Source organism: Ictidomys tridecemlineatus, chromosome 2, assembly GCF_052094955.1.
Source record: "Ictidomys tridecemlineatus isolate mIctTri1 chromosome 2, mIctTri1.hap1, whole genome shotgun sequence".
NCBI classification, from domain to species: Eukaryota; Metazoa; Chordata; class Mammalia; order Rodentia; family Sciuridae; genus Ictidomys; species Ictidomys tridecemlineatus.
The window spans coordinates 90,440,368-90,462,767 of NC_135478.1; the positions used below are offsets into that span (position 1 = coordinate 90,440,368).

General features: G+C 52.9%; 1 protein-coding gene across 3 annotated transcripts; it reads right to left on the reverse strand.

Moving 5' to 3' along the window:
• Window positions 1-5,906: 5,906 nt before the first annotated feature.
• Window positions 5,907-22,358, reverse strand: LOC120891335 (uncharacterized). 3 transcript variants are annotated; one of them, XR_013434813.1, is made up of 6 exons: window positions 22,235-22,323; window positions 18,018-18,266; window positions 16,128-16,256; window positions 14,795-14,900; window positions 8,466-8,544; window positions 5,907-6,801 (listed from the first exon to the last, which is right to left on the reverse strand). XR_013434813.1 is itself a non-coding variant. In XM_078039170.1 (5 exons), the coding sequence occupies exons 1-5, from the start codon at window positions 22,246-22,248 to the stop codon at window positions 6,794-6,796; spliced, it is 336 nt and encodes a 111-aa protein (XP_077895296.1). In that variant the 5' UTR covers window positions 22,249-22,312; the 3' UTR covers window positions 5,907-6,793. The 3 variants fall into 3 exon arrangements, 1 of the variants encoding a protein (XP_077895296.1); XM_078039170.1 differs by lacking the exon at window positions 18,018-18,266 and having other exon boundaries at window positions 22,235-22,312; XR_013434814.1 differs by lacking the exons at window positions 16,128-16,256; window positions 18,018-18,266 and having other exon boundaries at window positions 22,235-22,358.
• Between the last annotated feature and the right edge of the window lie 42 nt (window positions 22,359-22,400).

Genomic DNA, 22,400 nt, shown 5'->3' on the forward strand with positions numbered 1-22,400 from the left:
CTCCACTCAGCATGCGGCTCAGGAAGCCAGGAAGGCATTCAGGCCTCTGTTCCTGTGCACCTCTCCCCACACACATTGCCCTCTCTGGGCCTCTCCTCCTTGAGAGGACACCACAAGGCAAGGTCTGAAGGAACAGACTCCAAGTGAAAGGCTTTTGTGTCCCCCACTCCAGCCAGTAGATCCTGTTCTTCCCTGGCCTCCTGCATCCAGGCCCTGTCAGGCGCCCGAGTCTGGCTTGTTAGCAGGGCACAGACTTCCTCCCTCCCAGGCCTCTCTAGGGACATTCAGTCAGCTCGCCACCCCTCCCACAGCCATTGGGGGGGGGGCATATCCGGGAGGGCCCCCAGGGGCTCCAGGCCTGGCTCCCTTGCAAGGAAGCCTGCAGCCAGGCCACCACCCCCCCTTGACGACCCCTGACAGGGTAGCGTGGGAGGAAAAATCTTCCAGCCATCTGCTCAGCTGCTGGGTTTCCGGCCAGGGCAGAGCTGCCCAGGGCCTCCAGGAGGACCTGCTTCCCTGGGGAAGTGTCCCTTGCCCCTGCTGCAGGGAAGGACACCCAGCCTAGAGGTGGCCAGTGAGACCCAGAGCCCTGACAGGAACATTGGCTGCATAGGCCATGGGGCCCAAGTAAGGGATGCCTGGCTGTGACCAAGGATCTCCTGCCTGACCTGGGGACCTGTACAGTCCCCAAGGGACCTCAAGCCACTGGAAACTGGGGTGCAGGGCTACAGGGTCCAACTAGGCCTGACTCAACAAGTGACCCCAGCTGAGTCACTTCCCTTGGGCAGCCTGCCCACCTCAGTTTCTTCAGGGAGAGGGGATAGAGGAAACAGGGTCTGGCTGGGAGTGTGTGGCCACACAGCCCCACTGGACACTGAGGACCCATCTGTCAGATGGATGCTGCTTCCTATCTGATCCAGCCAAAGATGCTCAACACTGGGAGAGGTCCTGGGGACCCTCTTCCTAGGAAGCCTAGCAATTAAATACCCCCACACACATTATTAACAGCAGTAGCTTGCACTTATTGAGCACTGACTGCATGCAAAACAATTGTCAGATAGTCATTAGGACCCCATTTTACAGACAAGACCTGTAGCTTAAAGAGACTGACAACCCAGGTCACACTGCCAGCGTAACCACAGCCAACACAGTTCCGTGTCCCTATTCCACACCAGGCTTATACATTTCCCACAACCATCTGAGTGACCAAGACCCTTGGCCTCCACTGGGCAGATCCCAGCAGAAGTCAGATAATTCACCATGGCCTCAGAGTTAGAAGTTAGCAGAGACCACCTTGCTCCACAGCCCATCTGCTACAGGGAGAAGTGGGGGACGGAACAGAAAGGTCTTCATTTAATATTTACTGTTGGTCATCGAGTGCCAGGCCCAGAACTGAGCACTTTATATGCCTCCTCTCATCAAGCTCCATAGCTATTAAAAATCTTTCACAGAAACTGACTTAATTGTCTCAGAAAGATGAAGTGACCCACACAAAGATTCCCAGCAATGGGAGAGCCTCAGGAAAACCCCATAAGGGTGTGGGGGATATATAAACTGGTCCCTAAAGATCTGTTCAGCAAAGGGAATAGTGTTGGCCCAGATTAGGGGTAGTTCCCTGCCAGGTTCCCAGGATCCCCTTCACTGAGCCCTTCATGGCTGGATAGGACAACCCTATCTTCCCTCACCAGGGGTAGGTTGCCCTGAGCTTGAGAGCTAAGAGGTCCTTCCAAGTGTCTGTGGCTCTGCCCCCAATAATGTTCCACCCTGGAGGTGGAGAAACTCTGGGATGGCACAGCTGGACCTAGGCATCTGAAGGCCACCACAGACTGAGGGCTGCTGGAATAGCTCTACAGGATCTGATTAGAAAGGTCTGTTTCTCATAGAAGGAGGTTCAAGCCCAGGGTTGAGAGGCTTGGGGACAGGTGGATAAGGAAGAAAATCAAGCAGAGCTAACCTCCCTAACAAAGAACAAACCGTCCTTAGTCTGCTCCTGACAATGCCACGCTAAACTCTCTATGAAGTTACTCATTTATGCTTCCGGTGACCCTAAGGAGTAGGTTCTCTTACCACACCCATTTGGCAGATGAGAAAACTGAGGCCACAGACGGTAAGCAAGACCTCTTAGCCAGGAAGTGCTATCATCTCATCTTGCCCAAGTCTTCAAAATTCTTCTCCCAAGACTGGAGGAACTCCAGGGCAGTGCAGGAGATGCAGCTGACAGGGAGCATTTCACACCAGTAACAATAACACTGCTGATGATAATGACAAAATCAACAACCCCCCCCCCCCGCATGTAATTGAACCCTTCTCTGTGCCAGGCAGCAGGTGCCTTTCACACACGGTTCATTAAAACTTTTCTGCAAACCTGTTATTACTCCGTTTTATACAGAAGAAACCGAGGTGGACAGGGTTACTTGCCCATACCTCAGCTTGGAAAGAGGCAGAGGGGGAATGAAAGTTCCGCCTCCAGGACGTTCCTCTGCCACCACTGAGCCCTGAAGGTCCTCAGACCCGAGTTGCTGATACTTCAGGCCGGCCCCTTCCCAGCTGGCTGCTTGTGTGCCCCACAGGGACTCACACAAGTTGTAGGAATGTTCACCCTTTGGCTCAGAAGAATTTTCCCTCCCTGAGGGGGGCTATGGGAAAAGGCTCAGAAAAAGTGCCGAAAAAACTCTTCCAACTTCCCTGATGGGCCTCAGTTGGTCTCTCATCCCCCGAGTCCAGTCTGCCCAGGTGGCCTCTGTCTGCTCTTTCCCCATTATGTCCCCAGGCCCTGCAGGTTCCTAGGAAACTGTGAAGCTATTTCTATTCTGGCCACCAGGTCAGTGATGGGAAATCCAAACACAACTTGCACCCATATCCCCAGAGACACACATGCCCACTTCCCTGGCAAGGGCCCCAAGGCCAACTGTAAATGAAAGGCTGGTTGGCCCAGTTGCCCCAGCAAAGCCTGGCAGCTGCTGGGTATCTGAGGATGCGTTTGTCTGGCAAGGGTCTGTGGTTCAGATCTCAGTCCTCCTGTCACCAAACCTGGACTTTGGCCCTGCAGATGTTGCCGTGTCAGGCCCTCTGCTCCAAAGCCCCCGCCTGCCCCCACCAGCCACCCAAGATTTCACTTCCTCCCATCAGCCCAGCCTAGCCATGCCCCTCCCTGGAGTCCCCCAGCTGCAAGCAATGACCTCCTCACCTACATCATTGTGGCCCGGGAATGGGGAAGAGAAACAGGAGAATGAGGAAATTAGGAAGGAAAAAAAAAAAAAAAAGAAGTGGAACAGGCAGGCAGACCCCCTCCCCAGTTCCTTAAATGCAGTCTCCCTCCAAGAAAAAGCTTTCTGGCCAGGGGAAAGGAAGGAGGGGTTTTCTGCACCAGGGACTTTCAAAGTCCCCTGAAATACCCTTGGGCAACGCTGACCTATAAGCCCAACATCCTCTGAGTTTTGGTGGGGGGATTCCCAGTTTAGAGAATCCCATGCTCTGGGATCCCCAAACCCACTGAACCCTTAGTTTAGTGGTGCGTGGGAGCCTGGCCAAACCCACCTGGGCAGTGCTAGGAGTGACAGGGGGTCTCCTGAACTGGACTGCTGCCTTCTTAGTGCATGGTCTGAGGTCAAAATGGGGAGGGGCTCGCCCATCCTCACTGTCTCGTTGGACCCACTTTCACTTCACAGTTGGCGCAGCGACCGCGCAACCCTCTCCTCAGGCACCAGCTGGGGCCGATCCCCCGACCAGCTTTGGGGAGGCCGGAGGCGTCGGCTGCGCGCTCTCGGCGCCCTCAGCGCCCAGCTGCCGCTCCGAGCCCAGCACGTGTGTGGGTGGGGGTGTCGGCCGGGGCGCGTCGCCGGGGCCGGGAACGCGCCCTCCGACTCCTCCGTCGAGTGAGCAGCAGGACGGTCTGTGGGGCCGCCGCGGGCGTGCGCAGAACCCAGGCAGCCCTGGGCGCGGGCCTCCTGATCCCCGCCGAGTCCTGCCGGCCTCGGGGAGCGCACGGCGCGCTTACCTGAGAGAGACGGGTTTCGGGCCCGGCCTGCCCATGGCGTCGCGCGCCCCCGGCCCCCCGAAGTCCCGAGGGGGTGGGCGGGCCCCCGCCCCGGGCGCGTCCGCTCCCGCGCGCCGGCTCCGCGCTCGCGGCTCTCAGGAGCGGGGCTCAGGCAGGAAACCCGGGCTCGGAAAATGGCCAGCGCCTCATCATTTCCGCCGCCAGCGCTTGACGGTTGCCGGAGGATGCGCCCCCGGACCGCCACCGGGGAAACTTTGCTGCCGCCGCCGTGGCCTCCGCGGGCCGCGACAGTCCAGGCGGGCGGCCGGGCGGAGGCGGTGGACCGAGCCCATGCCGCCCCGCGCCGTTATGTAAAAAGGAACCCGCTGCTAGCGCCGAGCCCGCGGGGGAGGGCGGCCTCGGGGCGGGGCCACGGGGAGCCACGCCCCTGCCCTCCGCGAGCGGCTGTGGGGCTCGGCAGGGGGCGGGGCCGGGCCTGGCCCCACCCACCGATTCCGCTCCTCCTTTGCCCGCCGGGTCCTGGGGTCTACAGACGCGTCCCGAGCAGAGGCGCGGCCTCCTCGAGCCACGCCCATACCCGGGCCACCGGATTACGGTCGCGCAACCTAAAGAAAAGACTGCCGGAGGGGCGGCCCCACCCACCTGACGCCTGCTAGATACAGACTGCCTAAGCGTGGCGGGGGCGGGGCCAGGTGGGACGGGGGCGGGGCGGAGCCGCCCGGCCTGGGGGGGACGCGCCCCTAGTGACTCCCTCCCTCTGGGCCTTATCGGCGTCCGCCGGCCCGACAGTGCAATAGCGATCGCAGCTTTCATCATCACCCGGGGAGGGGGCCCAGCCCTGCCCGGCCCCGACTATCCGCGACTCTGTCGAGCCCGCCCGCCAACCTTCCCTATTCGGGTTCTGTCCCCATTCTCAGCTCTGCTTTCGCCATGGCCCGAGCCCGAGCCCGAGCTGACCAGCCTCTACCCGGCCACCTGTTCCCCTCTCCAGAAGGGGTGTATCTTTCTCCAAGAAGCCCTCCCGGACTGCTGGCGTCGCTGCGCTCTGAGCCTCCAGCTCTGCACGCCACCGGGCCACTTACCTTTTTCCTATGGCTTCATGGGGTTGTAATGGACAGTGGGGTGTCCCTTGCTGTGTTGTGGAGCATACTCGGCCAGCCTTTTCCCCCGGACACGTGGGAGGGAGGGCAGAGAGGAATGTCTGCTCTTCTCCCCCTCCCCCAACAGGAAACAAACCGCCCACGCCCCCAGCTTGGAGGGGCCACTTCAACCCTTCCCAGAAAGCAGGCTCCTCCCGGGCTACTGCCTCCCCCTTACTGCAAATGACTTGACTTCTCCATTCCTTAATTTCCTCATCTGAATGAAATGGAAATAGTGTCTCCAGCCCACTGGGTTGTTGGGAGAATTAAATGAGTGAATGCATTAAAGCAGTTAGCTCAGGGCTTGGCTCATGCTAATTAAGGAGGTGCTCCTGAAGTCCTCCCCTTGCAGCTGCAGGAAGGGGTTCCCCAGAAAGTGGGGATTTCCAGGCTCAACAGATGGGCGGAAGGGAGCTGGTCTGCGGAAGGATTCCTAGAGTCCACTGCCCTTGAAGAAAAAACAAAAACGTACTTTCCACAAATAGGTATTGAATACCTGCTATATGCCAAGCACGGTGTCTAGGGACACAGCAGAGAATAAACAAATGTCCCTTCCCTCATGGAACTCGCATTCTGGTGAGGGTACGCATTAAAAGGGTAACTTATGAAGAAGGCAATAACAGTTACAGGATGGAGGGGGTGGAGACTGTCTTTGGGAGCTTGGGAAGGACATCTCTGAGAAGCTAATGTTTTACCGACAAGAAGGATCCAGACATGATAAAGTGGAGGGAAGGGTATTCCCGATAAAGGAACAGCAGGTACAAAGGTCCTGAGGTAGGAATATGTTTAGTGAGTTGGAGGAAATTAAAAAGGCAGTAGAGAGATCTGCCCTGCCCTATGGTTAGAGTGGAGAGGAAGGCCCTTTACAAGGTGTCTTCAAGGGCTTGGCGGGAGTCTGGCAATTATTTCCAGGGCAGGGGGAGCCAAGAAAGGTTTTAAGCGAAAGAACCTGTTGTTGAATTTTGGATTCAAGTTGCCAAGTGTGGAGCTGACACCCCCATTAAGAAGTGTCCTTGTGACGTTCGCACATCTGACTTTGTGCGACAAGGGGGGAAGATATCAAGAAAGTCTAAACTGGCACCCCGTTATTAATTCTCCGTTACTCTTGGGGAGACCAAGGCCAAGGGCAGCACCCCACGCCAGGTGGCACAGATGCAGCAGCCAGGTACTCAGCTTCTGCCAACTGGCTGAGAAACCTGCCAGCCACAAGCACTTTCCCTCTCGCTGCCCAGACAGCAGCTCTGCTGACTTAAACGGGGACTTGCGGTTCTTCCCCTTTTTAATCACAGTTCAAGCCTCCCTGCCTGCCAGATTTCTCTGAGGCCCGACCCGGCTTCCTTCCTCGCTTCTCGCTCAGCGGCCCCACGAGAGCCCAGGCTCTTCTTCGGTGTTCTCCTTGGTCCCAAGACTTCTCACTTTGGGTTTTTCCTTAGAAAGGCAAAAGGGCTTCCAGCGCAGGTCGTGGCCGGCGGGTCCCTCGGTTCCCACGACGCCCCGGAGGCTCCGGAAACCAGCGGGTCCGAACGCCCTTCCTTCCTACGGTGCAGAGCCTGGAGGGCGGGCACCGCACCGACGCCTGCCGAGCTCAGCCCGGCTCCGGATCAGCCACCAGAGCCACGCCGTTCACAGGCACAGCCACGGCTGACATCAACAAAGGTCAACGGGCTGCGGATCAATAAGAAGTGAGCTAATGAACAATCAATATAACAATGGTCAGCCGGTCTAACTAATAGCAATAGTTACTGTGAGCTATTAGGGGATTAAGAGTGAAGATAAATAAAAATCAGGTATTTGTAATAATCAAATCATGATCAACAGGTCTAGGATTATAAATATTAATAACAACACAGGGGTGGGGACCCAGCTCAATGGTGGAGCACTTTCTTAGCATGCCCCAGGCTCTGGGTTTGATCCCCAGCACTGCAAAATTTAATAACAATAATATTAATCCATTAATGTTTAACAGCAATGAATATAATTTTGTATTTAATAAAATGATAGGATGATAATATAGCAGTAGAAGTTTCCTAATAGTGATGGCAATACATTTAGTATAATCGAGCTCTCAAAGTGTAGCCAGTGTCACTGAAGCACCAAACTTGTAACTTCAATGCTAATGAATTAGAATGTAAACGGTCACATGTAGCTAGGGCTAGTATACTGGGCAGCTGTGGACAGTTTAGAAATGTTAACTCAATCATCTCAGCAGCCTGGGGTAGGAGTGTTACTGTTGTTGTTAATGTTATTATGGCCCCATGTCATGATGAGAAACCAGAGTACTGAAAGGTTAAGTCACTCAGGAGCAGAGCCTCTCTCCACCTCAGGGACAGCACACCCTGGCGTGAGGGGGCCCATAATTAAGAATGAAGGCTCTGGGCTGGGGCTGGGGCTGGGGCTCAGCAGTAAAGCACTCGCCTGGCACATTCGAGGCCCTGGGTTTGAGCCTCAGCACCACATAAATAAATAAAATAAAGATATTGTGTTCAGCTACAACTAAAAAATAAATATTAAAAAAAAAAAAAAGCATGAAGGCTCTGGGGTCAAGCAGACAGGTTTAGAAGTCTCTTTTCTGCATCTTGCTACCTGTGTGGACACTTAGACTCTTCGGGCCCTAGTTTCCTCATTTGTAAAATAGGGACACTCACAGGGCTGACCCCACTGGGTGTGGGGAGAATCTAATGAGAAAGTGTATATTAATCCCAGACACAATGGTGCAGCCTGTAAGCCCAGCAACTGGGGGAGGCGGGCGCCTGAGGCGGTAGGAACCCTTCAGCAACTAAGTGAGGCCCAGACTCAAAATAAAAAATAAAAGGACTAGGGGTGTGGCCCAGTGGTGGAGCACCCCTGGGTTCAATTCCTATTACCAGAAAAAAAGAAAGTACATCAAGAGCTTGGGAGGAGGGAGGAGAATTTGCACACAGCATGTGATCAATAAAGTTGATTTCAATCTATAATTGGGGGACTGGGGTTGTGGCTCAGTGGCAGAGCACTCACCTCACATGTGTGAGGCACTAGGTTCGAGTCCCAGCACCACATATAAAAAAAATAAAAATAAAAATCTATCAACAAATAAAAAAATTAAATAAATCTCCAATTGAGTGCGAGGTGTGCGAGGGTCATGTGTCCTCAGGGGCAGCCACAGAGACCAAGGCCTGTGAGCAACAGATCCTCACCCCTGCTTTACAAATGAAGGTCAAGAATGTTACCCAAGGTCACCCAGTGAGTGGAGGCCTGGCCCACATCTGTCCCAGTGCCTCTCCAGGTCTGGCCTGCAGGTTGGGGGTGGTGGTGCTGGACTGCCCTGGAGCCGGGCAGAGGAGAGTGCTTACTTTTTTCCATGCCTGGGATTCTGTCCTGGCTCTGCCACTTGACCTCCAGCAAGACTCCTGCCCTCTGGGCCTCACTGTTCTGTAAAATAATAGTAAGCAGGAGAGGAGAAAAGGCACTGTGTTGAACTTCTGTCCTCAGCAGGTGTTCAGTGACTGCAGTGCTGACTGTCATCAGGGGACAACTTGGCACACTGGGCTCTCACTGTTCCCCAAACTCACCTTTGTGATCCCACTTCAAGGCCTGGCATTGGCTGTCCCCTCTGCCCAGAATGCTGTTCCACCTGATGCTCCCAGCCCTCACTTCATTCACTTCCAGAGGCCCCTGAGCAGGGAACCTCTGGCAGCTGCTCCCCACTGCTGCTCATCTGTCCTCTGACCTTTCCTCTTCCTTCTTCGCCCCTGCTGCTCCCTGACTTGCCACTGTAATTGCTCACTTAATCTGTTTACTGAATTTCTCTTTCTGTCCCCAATAGGAGGTCAGTTTTGCAAGGCCTGGGATTCTTGTCTGTGTCACTCACTCTTGTATTCCCAACACCGAGCACAGTTCTTGCCACACAGTAGGTGCACATGATAGTTTAAACATATGTCCCCCTCATGCTGGGCATGGAGGCTGAGGCAGGAGGACTACAAGTTTGAGGCCAGCCTGGGCAACTTAGTGAGACCCTGTCTCAAATAAAAAAAATAAAAAAGGCTGGTGGGCCGGGCACAGTGGTGCCTGCCTGTAATCCTAGCAGTTGGGGAGGCTGAGGCAGGAGGATTGCAAGCTCAAAGCCAGCCTCAGCACAAGCAAGATGCTAAGCAACTCAGTGAGACCCCACCTCTAAATAAAATACAAAATAGGGCTGGGGATGTGGCTCAGTGGTTGATTGCCCCAGTACTAAAAAAAAAAAAAAAAAAAAAAAAAGAAGAAGGCTGGGGACAAATTAAAAAACTCAGTGGTAAAGTGCTCTTGACTCCAATCCTGAAGAAGAATTGGTCTAGATTGCGGGTCTGATTGTCAAGACACAGCTCTCACAGCCCCAGCCATAATAACGAAGACCCTCCCCCCCCCAAAAAAAAAGGTAGAGCCCAACTCCCCACACTGGAGTGTGGGCAGCACTTAATGACTTGCTGCTGTCCCAGCAGTGGGATGAGTGACTTCTGAGACTAGGTCATCAGAGGTCCCACAGCTGCTCCTGGTTCTCTTTTGAACCATCCACTCTGGGAGAAGACAGCTAATCCTGTCGTGTAGACACTCCATCAGCTAGGACAGATCTTCACGCAAAGAAACTGAGGCTAATGAGGGGCCATCTTGAAAGTGGGTCATCTAGGCCCAGCCAAGCTCCATTCAGATAAGGGCAATACCAAGTCCTTCCCCATTTTTCCTGCAGTGCTGGGAATTTTTTTTTTTTTTTTTTTTGTACCAGGGATTGAACTCAGGGGCACTCGACCACTGAGCCACATCCCCAGCCCTATTTTGTATTTTATTTACAGACAGGGTCTCACTGAGTTGCTTAGCACCTCATTTTTGCTGAGGCTGGCTTTGAACTCGTGATCCTCCTGTCTCAGCCTCCCCACCACACCCTGCAGTGCTGGGGACTTATTCCAGGGTCTTACACGTACAAGACAGGTGCCCTACCACTGAGCTACATCCCCAGCCCTTTTTTATTTTTTGTTTTGAGACAGGCAACTTGCTAAATTGCTCATACTAGCCTGGAAATTGTGATTCTCCTGCCTTAGTCTCCCAAGTAGCTGGGATTACAGGCATGCACCATTGCACCCAGACAGTCCCAGCGTCCCTCCCCCCCAACACTTTTTAGACTACAACTTCATAAAAGACCCTAAGCCATGACCTGAATCATACTGCACCCAAATTCCTAAAACCATCCTAGGTAATAAAGTTTTGCTTGTTTTAAGCCACTGAGTTTGGGAGGAATTTGTTATGCAGCAATTGATAACCGAGCTCAAGCTGACTCTGGGGTGTTCGCCACCCATCAGGGTTCAAGGGATTTGGGAGGGTTCAGGAAAGAGTACCTCTGGCCTTGGCTAACTCAGGTCTGCTATGGGCTAGAAGAGAATTATGTAACTAGGTCCTTCCTCTTTCTGCCAGCGTTGTCTGTCAGAACTCCCAAGTCGGATTCCTGGGCGCAGGGCCTAATCTGCTGAGCTCAGGTGCCTGACATCTACTCCCTCTGCTTCCTTCCCGGTGGCTTGGGTTCCCTTTTCTGTCCTCCCAGTGCCTTAGACTCTAAAAATGCCACAAGCTGTTGCTCAAGACAAGGACGAATGACTGTCTTTACCACGTGGATTCTGCCATGTGAGCAGGCACTGAGCTGGGACCATCACAGGTATTCTCTCCTTTCACCCCAAAAAGAAGGGTTTGTCATTAATCTCCCCATTTTTCGGATGAGGAAACCGAGGCACAGAGCAGCCACATAGCTGGTCTAGAGTGCAGATCTGTCCGATTGCCAAGACACAGCTCTCAACCAGCTCCTCTGCCCCGGCGACGGTAAGGAAGACAGGAAGAAGGGAATTAATATTTCCTGGGGCCTAGGCTCCAGCCATTGCTTTCAAGGCTCTTTATGGGTTAACCACTTATTTCGCCCAACACCCTATACAAGGAGAGAATGTTGCTTCCCTCCCTTTAGCAGAGGAGGAAACTGAGGCACAGAGAGGTGAAGCGACCTGCCCAAGGCACACAGCTGGCCACCGGCCCGGCAGAGATTTACCCCCAGGCTCCCAGTTCCGACCCTGACCGAAGCCAGCGGCCCCGCCGCCCGCCCCAGCCCGGTCTGGGAAGCTGCGAGCCGCCCCCTCTTCCGCCAGCCCCGGGAATCTGGTTTCTGGGGGAAGTGACTCAAGGGCCTGAGGCCCCGCAGATAATTATTCACTTCCAATCCCGGTAATTAAAGGCCCTAATAGCTCCGCAAAGGACGCACGACCCAGTGACTTGGGCGGACCCCACCCTGCCCGGGACCAAGGCCGGGCGCACGAGCTTCCTGGGCCGCTGCTGGGCCGCAACCCGGGACCGGACGCGCGGCGCGCACGGCTGGCGCGGGCTCTGGCGCCCCCTGGCGGCGGCGTGGCGTTGGGCTCAGGCGGCCTCCTGGGCGCCCCAAGGCCCCGCAGGCGCTGCACTGGAGGGAGCCTCTGCTCCCACCCAACTCCCCCAGGGTCTCGGAGGCTTCCCAGACTCCAGCTGGGGGCCTCCAATCCGCGGGGGATGGGCACCGAGGCGGAGAACACGGGCTCCGGGCGTGGACTCGTGCCTGGCTTCTCTCTTCAGTGTTGGGTCACCTTGGGCAAGGGACAGGGACTCTCTGAGCTTCAGTCTCTTCATCTGTAAAATGGGGATTCTCACTGATTTTTACAGTCAGAGGATGGTAGTGAAAATTAAGTAAAGTAACTCTCGTAGAAGTCCCTATTACAGGGTCCTTGCTTCCAAGATGACAAAATATAAAAATAAAGTAGGCGGGCGTGGTGGCACACGCCTGTAATCCCAGCAATTGAGGAGGTTGAAGCAGGAGGATTTCAACTCGGAGACCAGCCTCAGCGACTTAGCAAAACGCCGTCTCAAAATAAGAAATAAAAGGGACTGAGGATATAGCCCATGACCCCTGGGTTTAATCCCCAGTGCCATAAATACATAATTAATTAATATTGATTTTTTTGTGTGTGGTGCTGGGGATGGGACCCAGGGCTTGTGCATGCGAAGCAAGCACTCTACCACCTGAGCTATATCCCCAGCCCCAATTAATATTGATTTTAAAAATAAAATAAAAAATTCAAAAGTAAAAGAAACAAAAAATGTTCATCATCGCTAGTAATTAGAGAAATGCAAATAAAATGATTCTAAGATTTCATCTCACTCCACTCAGAATGGCAATTATCAAAAATACAAGTAATGGGCTGGGGATGTGGCTCAAGTGGTAGCGCGCTCGCCTGGCATGCGTGCGGCCCGGGTTCGATCCTCAGCACCACATACCAACAAAGATGTTGTGTCCGCGGAGAATTAAAAAATAAATATTAAAAAAAATTCTCTCTCTCTCTCCTCTCTCACTCTCTCTTTTTTTAAAAAAGTAAATAAATAAAGATTTTTAAAAATTAATAAAAAAAAAGAATACAAGTAATAATAAATGTTGGCAAGGATGTGGGGAAAAGGCACATTCATGCATTGCTGTTGGGACTGCACAATCAATGCAACCCATCTGGAAAGCAGTATGGAAATTCCTCAGAAAACTTGGAATGGAACCCCATCTGACCCAGCTACCCCACTCCTTGGTCTATACCCAAAGGACTTAAAATCAGCATACTACAGGGACACAGCCTCATCAATGTTTACGGAAGCTAAATTCTCAATAGCCAAACTGTGGAACCAACCTAGATGCCCTTCAATAGATGAATGGATAAAGAAATTGTGGTACATATATACAATGGAATATTACTCAACCTTAAAGAAAATGAAATTATGGCATTTGCAGGTAAATGGATGGAACTAGAGAATACCACGATAAGTGAGATAAGCCAATCCCCAAAAACAAAGGCTGAAAGTTTTCTCTGATAAGTGGATGCTGATCTATAGTGGGGGTGGGGAGGAATGAAGGAACTTTGGCTCATGCAGAAGGGAGTGGGGGGGAGGGGCGGGGGGGAGGGGAAGGACATTACCACCCCATATACAAGCGGGACTGCACTACCCCAGTGTGATTCGGCACCATGTGCAGCCAGAGGAATGAGCAGTTGTGCTACATTTGGGCACAGTGTGTCACAATGCATCCTACTGTCCTGCAGAACTAATTAGAACAACAACAACAACAAAGAATAAAGTTAACCTCAACCATGGAAAAAAAAGAACAAGAAACAATGGCATTTCCAAAAAGGGCCCTGGCTACAGGAAGTCTGTTTGCTGCCCAAACTGTGCTCAGGGTGCACCCAAGAACAAGGCCATTAAGAAGTCCTCTGACCCTTCAGAGCGCCTGCCGCCATCAGGGCCATTTCTGAAGTGATTTCTGAAGTGCCTGTCTCCAAGGCTCAGGTGCCTCCCGCGCTCTGAGCTCTGAGTGCAGTGTCCTGCTCCGCCAGGGGCTCGGGATCCATCTGAGAAGGTTAAGGACCCAACACTCCACCAGGCGTCGACCTTCCAGTGCTCCCCAGCACCTCCATCAAAGCCCAAGGAAGGAGTTGGGTTTCTGGAGGACTCGGGAGGCTGAGGCAGGAGGATCCCAAGTTCAAAGCCAGCCTCAGCAACTTAGTGAGACCTTGTCTCAAAATAAAAATGAAAAAGGGCTGGGGATGTGGCTCAATGGTAAAGCACCCTTGGGTTTGGTTTGACTTCCAGTACCCCCCCTCAAAAAAAAGAGCTAATGTATAGATGCAAAAGAACTGGAAATGGGCAGTCAAACAGACACTTCTACATTGAGGTTCACAGCCAGTATTCACAATAAGCAGATGTCACTCAAATGAATGAAGAAGTACAAAGTAGCACATGGTCCAATGGAATATTATTCAGCTGTGAAAAGGAATGGAGCACGGACAGGCTGCAATATGCATGGACCCTGACAATATGCTAAGTGATGCCGATGGACACAAGGACCACATGTTATGTACAGAAGAGGTGAATTCACAAAGCAAGCCAGTGGATGCCAGGGGCTGGGTCAGAGGTCATAGGAGGCACTGCCTTTTGCTGGGGAGTGAATGCTGGGGAGCGAACCCAGGGGTGCTCTTCCACTGAGCTACCTCCCCAGCCCTTTCTATTACTTCTTAAGAGTTTGTTCTAATTAGTTATACAGGACCCTGGAATGCATGTTGACACACTGTACACAAGGGAGGCACCACTGCTCATTCCTCTGGCTGTTATATGCCGAGTCACTCCAGTAGTGGGTACAGGGCAATACTGTCCTTCACATTCCACCGTCCTTCCCATCCCCACCGCCCCACCCTTCCTCTCACAACCCTCTGCACAATCCAGAGTTCCTTCCTTCTCCCCCCACCCCCACTATCAGCATCCACTTATCAGAGGAGAAGCATCTTAGGGCTGGGCTGGGGCTCAGAGGAGGAGCACTCGCCCAGCATGCCAGAGGCCCTGGATTCGATCCTCAGCACCTCGTGAAAATAAAATAAGGATATTGTGTCCACCTATAACTAATATATATATATATAAATATATATATAAAAGAAAAAACCATTTCAGCCTTTGCTTTGGGGGGATCTGATTATCTATTTTGAGGCAGGGTCTTGTTAAGTAACCGAGGCTGAACTCAAACTTGCGACCCTCCTGCTTCTACCTCCCAAGCACCTGGGATGGCAAGTGAGCCCCTCTGGAAGCCCCCGTCCACCCGCCGGCGTGCCCCAACCTGGAAGAGCTCGGCATGGTCCACTCCCGTCTGCAGGTCACCCGAGGTGGCTCCACAGGCCTCCATCACCACGTTCTGAGGCCAGCTGAGCCCTGCGTCTTGGTGCCTGGAACACAAACGGGGTGAACAAGGGAGACCTTGACGGGGCCTGGGCTGCAGAAAGGAGCGGAGCGGCCGGCAGGGAAGGCCCACTGCGCTCAGAGACAGCAGCAGGCAAGCAGGGCCTTGGGGGAGTGCAGCCTGCAGACATCCCGGAGGGGTGACAGGGCAGGAGCAATCTTGAGGGCAAAAGCTGCTGGTGAAGGAGGCTGCGGTGTCCTCTGTGGGGCTTTGGGGAGCACTGATCTCCCCGATGGAAAAGGATTAACTTTAGCACTCAGGCCCCTGAGTCACTTCCCTTCAGAAATCTAGTCCAGCTCCCCTGGGCCAGGCTAGGGGGGCACGAACAGAGGCCACTGGCTCAGTCCTGCACCAGCAACAGGGCCCTCGGAGAGCCTCTGAGCTCTGCCATGAACCTGGCTGTGTGACCTCGGGCAAGTCACTTCACCTCTCTGAGGCAGCAGGGTCCATAGGGCCAAAAGGGAAGTACTTGGCAACACTGCTTTGTTGAACACCTACTGCCTGCTGGGCCCAGCTCTGGGATACAGCGGTGAACATGAAAGATATACTGGGAGACAGCATGATAGTTGAATCCTAAAACAGAGCGATCGGTTAGGAAGGGCGGCCACAAAGCTCACTGAATCTTTCCAACACTCCTTACCATCTCTGTTTCCCAGATGCAGAAACTGAGGATCAGAGAGGTCAAGTTGCCTTCCCACGTCACACAGCAACTCAGACGCTGAGCCAGAATTCAAACCCAGGCCCAGCTTACCAAAGCCTTTAGTAAGTTTTAAAATTAAAACAATTTTTAAATTAAAAAACCTGGAGTTAGGCATGGTGACGCATGTCTGTAATCCCAGATGCTTAGAAGGCTGAGACAGGAGGATTGCGAGTTCAAGGCCAGCCTTGGCAACTTAGCAAGACCCTATTTTAAAACAAAAAATAAAAAGTACTAGGGATGTAGCTCGATGGTGGAGCCTTTGCCTGGTATGCTCAAGGCCCTGTGTCCCTTCCCCAGCATTAAAAAAGAATCTCCCCCAGGTGCCCTGTGTTTTCGTTTTCTTTACCCCAAACACCACACTTCCCAGATGGTGACTTGGCTGAGTGTTTGTGTTCCACCGAGATGAACTGCCACTCAAACCTCGTGAGCTCCTCTCTTCCAGCGGTTCTGAGGCTGTAGATCATGACCCAGAGGGGCAGCGAGCGAGGTGTAGGTAGCCTCGCACTTGCTCACCTGTGACTGCAGGCAGGCCGCGGCCCCTCTGTGTCTGGGCTCCTCATTTCTTTTTTGCTTTTGTGCAGCGCTGGGTGTGGGACCCGGGCTTCGTGCCTGCGGGGCAGGCGCTCCACCACATTCCTGATTCTCAGTGTGCAAAACACAGGAAATGCTCAGTGAACGTTAAATGTCATTTCTGAAAACTCCCATGAGACCTTATGACATTGGGAACCGAGGCACAGCGATGTGAGGGGCTGGCTGAAGGTCACACAGCTTGCAGAAGGCAGGGCAGGGACCGGAACTCCCTTGTGTACACTAAGCCCATGGATTCCGAGTGCAAAGCCCACACTGGGGTCGTTGGAGTCACTTCAGGGGTCTGAGGCTTCCTGGCCCTGACCTTCTGCGAGCCTGGGTGTGATCAGGGACCCGCCTGCCAGCTCCACTGCCCTCCGGGTCCTGACCGGAATAGCAGGAAGGACGGACCCACCTGATCTGCGCAGGGCAGTGCTGGTGGCCCCCCGGGTGGGTGGCCTGGGCTGGGAGCCACAGCTGCTGAGCGGCTGGGAACAGGGGCCTGGGCATCCAATGTCCCCATACCTGTGAGGCCACTGGCCAGTCCCCCGCCCTCTCTGAGCCTGGGATGGAGCGGTCAGCATGAGGCTCCCGGTAAAAGAGGCGCAGCCCACTGAACCCAGAGGCGTGAGCTGCTTATGAGGACACAGCATCTGGGAATCTGGGGTCGCAAGGTTTGGGGGGGAGGAGAAGCCTCGCAGATGAGGAGGGTGAAGGGAGGGCCGGGAATGCCACCCCCTAAAGCAGGGTCCCCCCGAGGCAGTGGCCAGGGTGAGGCCTCCCAGGTGTCTGGTCTTCAGCACTCTCCCCTGTGCACACCAGAAGGGGCCCTGGACTGGGGGACTCTGGCCCTTCCTGCCCCTCCCTCCCCAGGGTCCAGCCCCAGTGCGGCCTGGGCAGCTGGCACGTGGTGGACGGCTTCCGTTCCCTCTGGGTGGCTGGTGCAGCCCGCTGCTGAGGGGGGGGGCAGCTACTGTGGAAGGAAACTCTGAGCAAGAGGGACCACAGGAGGACCAGGAGGCGAGATCCGACACAAAGTCAGCCTCAGGTGTCACAGTCCCTGAGCAGCTACCTGGTGCTGGGCATGGTGACACCCGCAGAGCAGGGCGCAAGGCAGACTAGAGCCCCTGCCTGCAGGGGGGTGGGGGTGGACCTGCCCACAGGGAGGGGCACAGCATCACCAAACTCTGACACCAGCTGAATCACTGTCTCCCCCTACTTTTACTGGCTGCACCGTTTCATCTCCTTTGAGGGGTCCTTACTCTCCCCTGACCTCCTGAGAATAGCTCACAGGCCTCCCTGATCTCTCTGCTCTCCCCTCCTCTCTGTTCCAGCTACATAGGCCTCCTGGATGTGCTTTCAACCTCTGAGCTTTTGTGTTTTCTGTTCCCTCTGACAGGAATGCTTTTCCCTTCAGCTGTCTTTCAGGTCTTTACCTAAAAGCCCGTTTCCCTGGCTCCTCCCTGTAAAATGGCTGCCCTGTACCCCTTCACTTTTCATGAACGGACCATACTCTCTTGTTCAGTTTTATTTTTCTTTGGGGCTCCTAACTTCATGTCATGTACTATGTGAATGTTGTTGACTTATTTTCTCCCTCCATTCAAAGAGGGCAGGAGACTGGCCTGTTTTTGTTTGTTTGTTTGTTTGTTTGTTTGTTTTAAGTAACTTATGGAGGCAACATTCCCAAAATATACAATTAACTATTTTTTAAAATGTAGATATATATAATAGCTTTAATTAATTAATTTTTATGTGGTGCTGAGGATCGAACCCAGGGCCTCACATTTGCAAGGTGAGCGCTCTACCACTGAGCCCTAGCCCCAGCCCCACAATTACCTATTTTGAAGTGAACATTTCGGTGTATTTACAGGGCTGTGGAGCCACCATCTCTGTCTAATTCCAAAACTTTCCATTGCTCCAAAGTAGCAGCTGTTCCTGTGCCCCTTTCTCCCAGCTGCCGGCAAAATAAAATCCATCTGGGGCTGGGGATGTGGCTCAAGCAGTAGCGCGCTCGCCTGGCATGCGTGCGGCCCGGGTTCGATCCTCAGCACCACATACCAACAAAGATGTTGTGTCCGCCGAGAACTGAAAAATAAATATTAAAAAATTCTCTCTCTCTCTCTCACTCTCTTTAAAAAAAAATAAAAATAAAAAAAAAAATAAAATCCATCTGTGTGGATTTTTATCTGTTCTGGACAGTTCCCACAAATGGAATCATACACTATGTGTCTCCTGTGGCTGGTTTCTTTCACCTGGCACCAGGTTTTAGAGATTCCTCCCCATCGTATGTACCATGAATCAGAACTGTGTTCTTGTTCATGGCTGAGTAATATTCTACAGCACCAATGCGCCCATTGTCTACCCATTCATCCCTTGAGGGACATTTGGTCTGCTTCCACTTTTACATGCATGTAATCATCTTTTTAACTTGTTTCCTCTGGTGCCTTAGACAAAGTAGTGCTTATTAAATACCAGTTGGAAGAATGACTGATTTGAGGGAAGGCAGGCACTAAGCTCAGTATGGAAGAGGGTTAGTGGGTCTTATGCTTTCACAGAAAGGGCAGTGGCTGGGCAAGGCCTTCAAGGATGAGGAGTGCCAGGTAAGGGAGGATGTGGGAAGAAATCTTCCCGCAAAGACATGGGAAGGGTCTGCAGCGGGGTGCATTCTGGGAAGGGAGAGAAGATGGGTGGAAAATGAGTGCAAACCGCAGGGCAGGCCTGTGGGGCAGGGCCCTGGACAGGCAGGACCTTGCTGCCCATGGCCAGGAGTCTGGATTTGCTACTGAGGCCACGGGGCGCAGGGAGAGGCCTCGGTGGGAGAGGGCCATGGAGTGGTGAGTCCCAGGGGGCCCACTGGGGTGTGAGAAGAGGGGTGTCCAAGTGGCAGAAGGGAGATCCAAAAGGACATTACTGCTGCCCACTGGCAAGAGATGACGGTGGCCTGGCTTGGGGAAGTAGAGACCGCGAAGGGAAGTGACGGGTCTTAGACGTAGCATGGCGGTGAAACCCCAGGGATTTGGGGACTGCGGCCGCAGCCTAGTTCTGGTTTCCAAATTCCCCTTTCCAGTGCTTCTGACTCACCATCCCTCCTCCAGTCCTCTGCGGCTCCCCGCCACCAAGACACCTCACTATCCACCGTAGTTCAGAGGTGGGGACACTGGGAAGTCCTCTATGGATGGAGGACGGATACAATGCAGTTTATCCAGAGAGTGGGTTTTCCTCAGCTGTAAAGGAATGGCGCCACGGACGCAGGCCATGGACACAGGCCACAGACACAGGCCACAGACGCAGGCCACGGATACAGGCCATGGATACAGGCCATGGATACAAGCCACGGACACAGGCCACAGCAGGGAGGGAAAGAAGCCAGTCATGAGTGGCCACACTTGAAAGAGTGTCTAGGAGGGACAACTCCACAGGGAGAGAAAACAGGTGGGTGGTGGCCAGGGACTGGGGACAAGGAGAGCCAGGAGTGACCACTAACAGGTGCAGGTCCTTCTGAGGTGATAAAAACATTTTGGGACTAGACAGAGGTGGTGGTTTTATAACATTATGAATGTGTTAAATTCTATTGAATTGTTCACTTTTTTGAGGGGGAGTTCTGAAACAGGGTCTTGCTAAATTTCTGAGGCTGCCTCAAACTTGTGATCCTCCTGCCTCAGCCTCCAAGTATCTGGGATTACAGGTATGCACTACGGTGCCTGGCAAATGCTAAATTTTTGTCAGGTGAACTGCACCCCTCCCAGCCCCCAGGTCTTCCCAGAAAGATGCTGCGCTCTTTGTGACTCCTACTTCCTTCACCGCCAACCCTGGCTTTGCACCAGAGGCTGTGAGAGCTGCACTCACAGATGTGGGGGCAATACCCCCGTCAAGACCCAGACTGTTATTGTCCTTTCCTGGTGAGAGTCAAGATTTGGGGAAACTCCAAAGGCAAGGAAAGCCCTTGCTTTTTTTTTTTTTGTCCAGGGAATTCTGTCCATGTCATGCACAGTTGTACCCAGGAACTCCACTGATGGCAGCAGGGGCTGTCCCTCTCCACACCTGTGGCTGGCCCTGCTCCCACGGAGGCCAGTTTGACTCCTCCCATTTCATAAAGTCTCAGGTCAGAACCTCATTGGCCGGGCCTGGGTCACATGTCCACACTTGAACCAATTATCAGGGCTAGAGCCATGGCCTACTCTGAGTGCTCAGGAGAAAGGGTACATATGCCTCCTGCGAAACTCTGTGTGTGTGTCTCCCTAACGGGCACAACACAGAGGACCTGTCTCTCCTGAGCAGAGCAAAGCCCAGAGCAACTGGGTGAATTCCCAGAATCACAGAGCCAAGAGTCCCTGATCAACTCCAGGCTCCATTCCTCCTGCCCGAGGATCAGAGGCTGCAGGACCTTTTCTTTGGGAAAAGCCATGGGTTGAGCGAGTCAGGCCTGAGTGTGTTGGGCACACACAAGATGGGACACGAGTGCTAACAGCATATGGGGGGAGGTGAGGGCTTGGGGCAGAGGAGAGGGTGTGGAAGCCGGGTGGGGACCTCCCTGTGGGAGCAAGTCCATATTGAGGGCTGGGGGGCATTCTACCTTCCTATAGGAAGGAAGATTGGGACTCCACATGCTGGGGATGAAACCCAGGGCTAAGACTGTGCTCCACGGCTCAGCTCCACTGCCAGCCCCCTCCCTAGAAGTTTTTTTTTTTTTTTTTCTCCCTAGAAGTTTTACAGTTTGGCTTTTGTATTGCTAGTCCATTTGGAGTTGATTTTTGTTGTATGGTGTGAGGTAAAGACCAAGGTTTACTTTTCTACATGACATCTAGTTGTTTTGGCTCAATGTAATTAAAAAAAAAAAAAAACACACCTAGATTTTTCCCTTCAAGACTTCTCCATTTTTCCTATTATTGAGACCCAAAATATGGAGCCTTTCTCAGGTGCTCCATCACTGAGCCATGTTCCCAGCCCTGGAGTCATCCTTGATTCCTTTTTGGTTTGTCTCTCTCACTCCCCAAATCCAAGCCATCAGCTGATCTTGCATATATTTAAAAATACACCCAGAATTTCAGCCTTTCTCTGAATCTCACTGCCCCACTCTCTTCTAAGCCACCATCATGACTTGTTAGGATCACTACAGTAGCTTCTTTCCTGGATCCTGGCCCCTTCTCTTGTTCCCTACAGCCCCTCCTCCCCACAGCAGCCAGGGGTTGTGCTAAACTTCAGACAGATCACATTCCTCCTCTGCTCAAAACTTTTGCATGGCTCCTGGTTCTTCTCAAAGTAAAAGCAAAATATCTTTCCCATGATCCACAGGCCTTATGCAATCTGGCTTTGCAATCATATTTGACCTCATTTCCTCTGCTTGCTCAGGGGCTCCATCCTGTGGTCTCATCATACTTCAAATATGTCCAGGGTGGTCCCATCTCAGCCTTTGCACTCCCTGTTCCCCCTGCCTGGGACACTCTTCCTACAATACTACAGGGCTCCCTCCTCTTTCCTCTCTCTTCTTCAAGCCTTCCTTGACCATTTGTCTAAAAGTTGCACTCTTGGTCTTTCTACCCCATTGCCTTTTGAGGCTGGCCTTGAACTTGCCAAGGCTGGCTTGAACTTGCAGTTCTCCCCAGCAATTGCTGGCTCTTGTGGCACACACTTTACATACCATGTTTATCTTTGTTTAACAGATGTAGAAATGGAAACCTAGAGAAGTGAAGTGATTTCTCTAAGGTCACTCCACGATTCTGTGGCTAAGTGAGACTTGAACTCTGCCCATTTCTAGAATTTTCTTCACTTAAGAAAGGGGTTGTATTGCCAGGCATCCTATATATTAGGATAGTCCTGAATAGACTATCCTATCCAAGATACTTAAAATGGCTTGTATTCTGTTGTTTTCTAATAAACCACAAATTTTCGGTAATTATTTTTCCATTTCAGCTTGGAGTTAAATTGGATCCATCTAGCAACCCTTGCCAGTGGGAAGCTCAGACTCCAAGTCTTGGACTTCAGCGAATGCCTCCTCCCCCGGACCCCAATGTTATTATTTTTTTTTTCCAGGCGAATCTGCGACCTGTCCTTACCTTTGGAACTGCATTGAGTTTTCCAGGTTCAAATCCTCAGGTTTCTGGGACCTGAGGACTCTGGGGACTCCTGAACCAGTCGCGTTCCCTTTAAGAGTGGTTTCAGGAACGTGCTCGTAGGGGCGTGGCCAATCCGGGGGCGTGCCGGGCCGGGGCTGGCCAATCG

Bases quoted from the DNA above. Each gene is read 5' to 3' on its own strand.
- LOC120891335 (XM_078039170.1), bottom strand. The intron at 14,901-16,127 runs GTGAGCAAGTGC...TTTGTGTTCCAG, and splicing joins CGGCCTGCCTGCAGTCACAG to GCACCAAGACGCAGGGCTCA. The intron at 8,545-14,794 runs GTTGGGGCACGC...ATTATTTTACAG, and splicing joins ACCATGCCGAGCTCTTCCAG to AACAGTGAGGCCCAGAGGGC.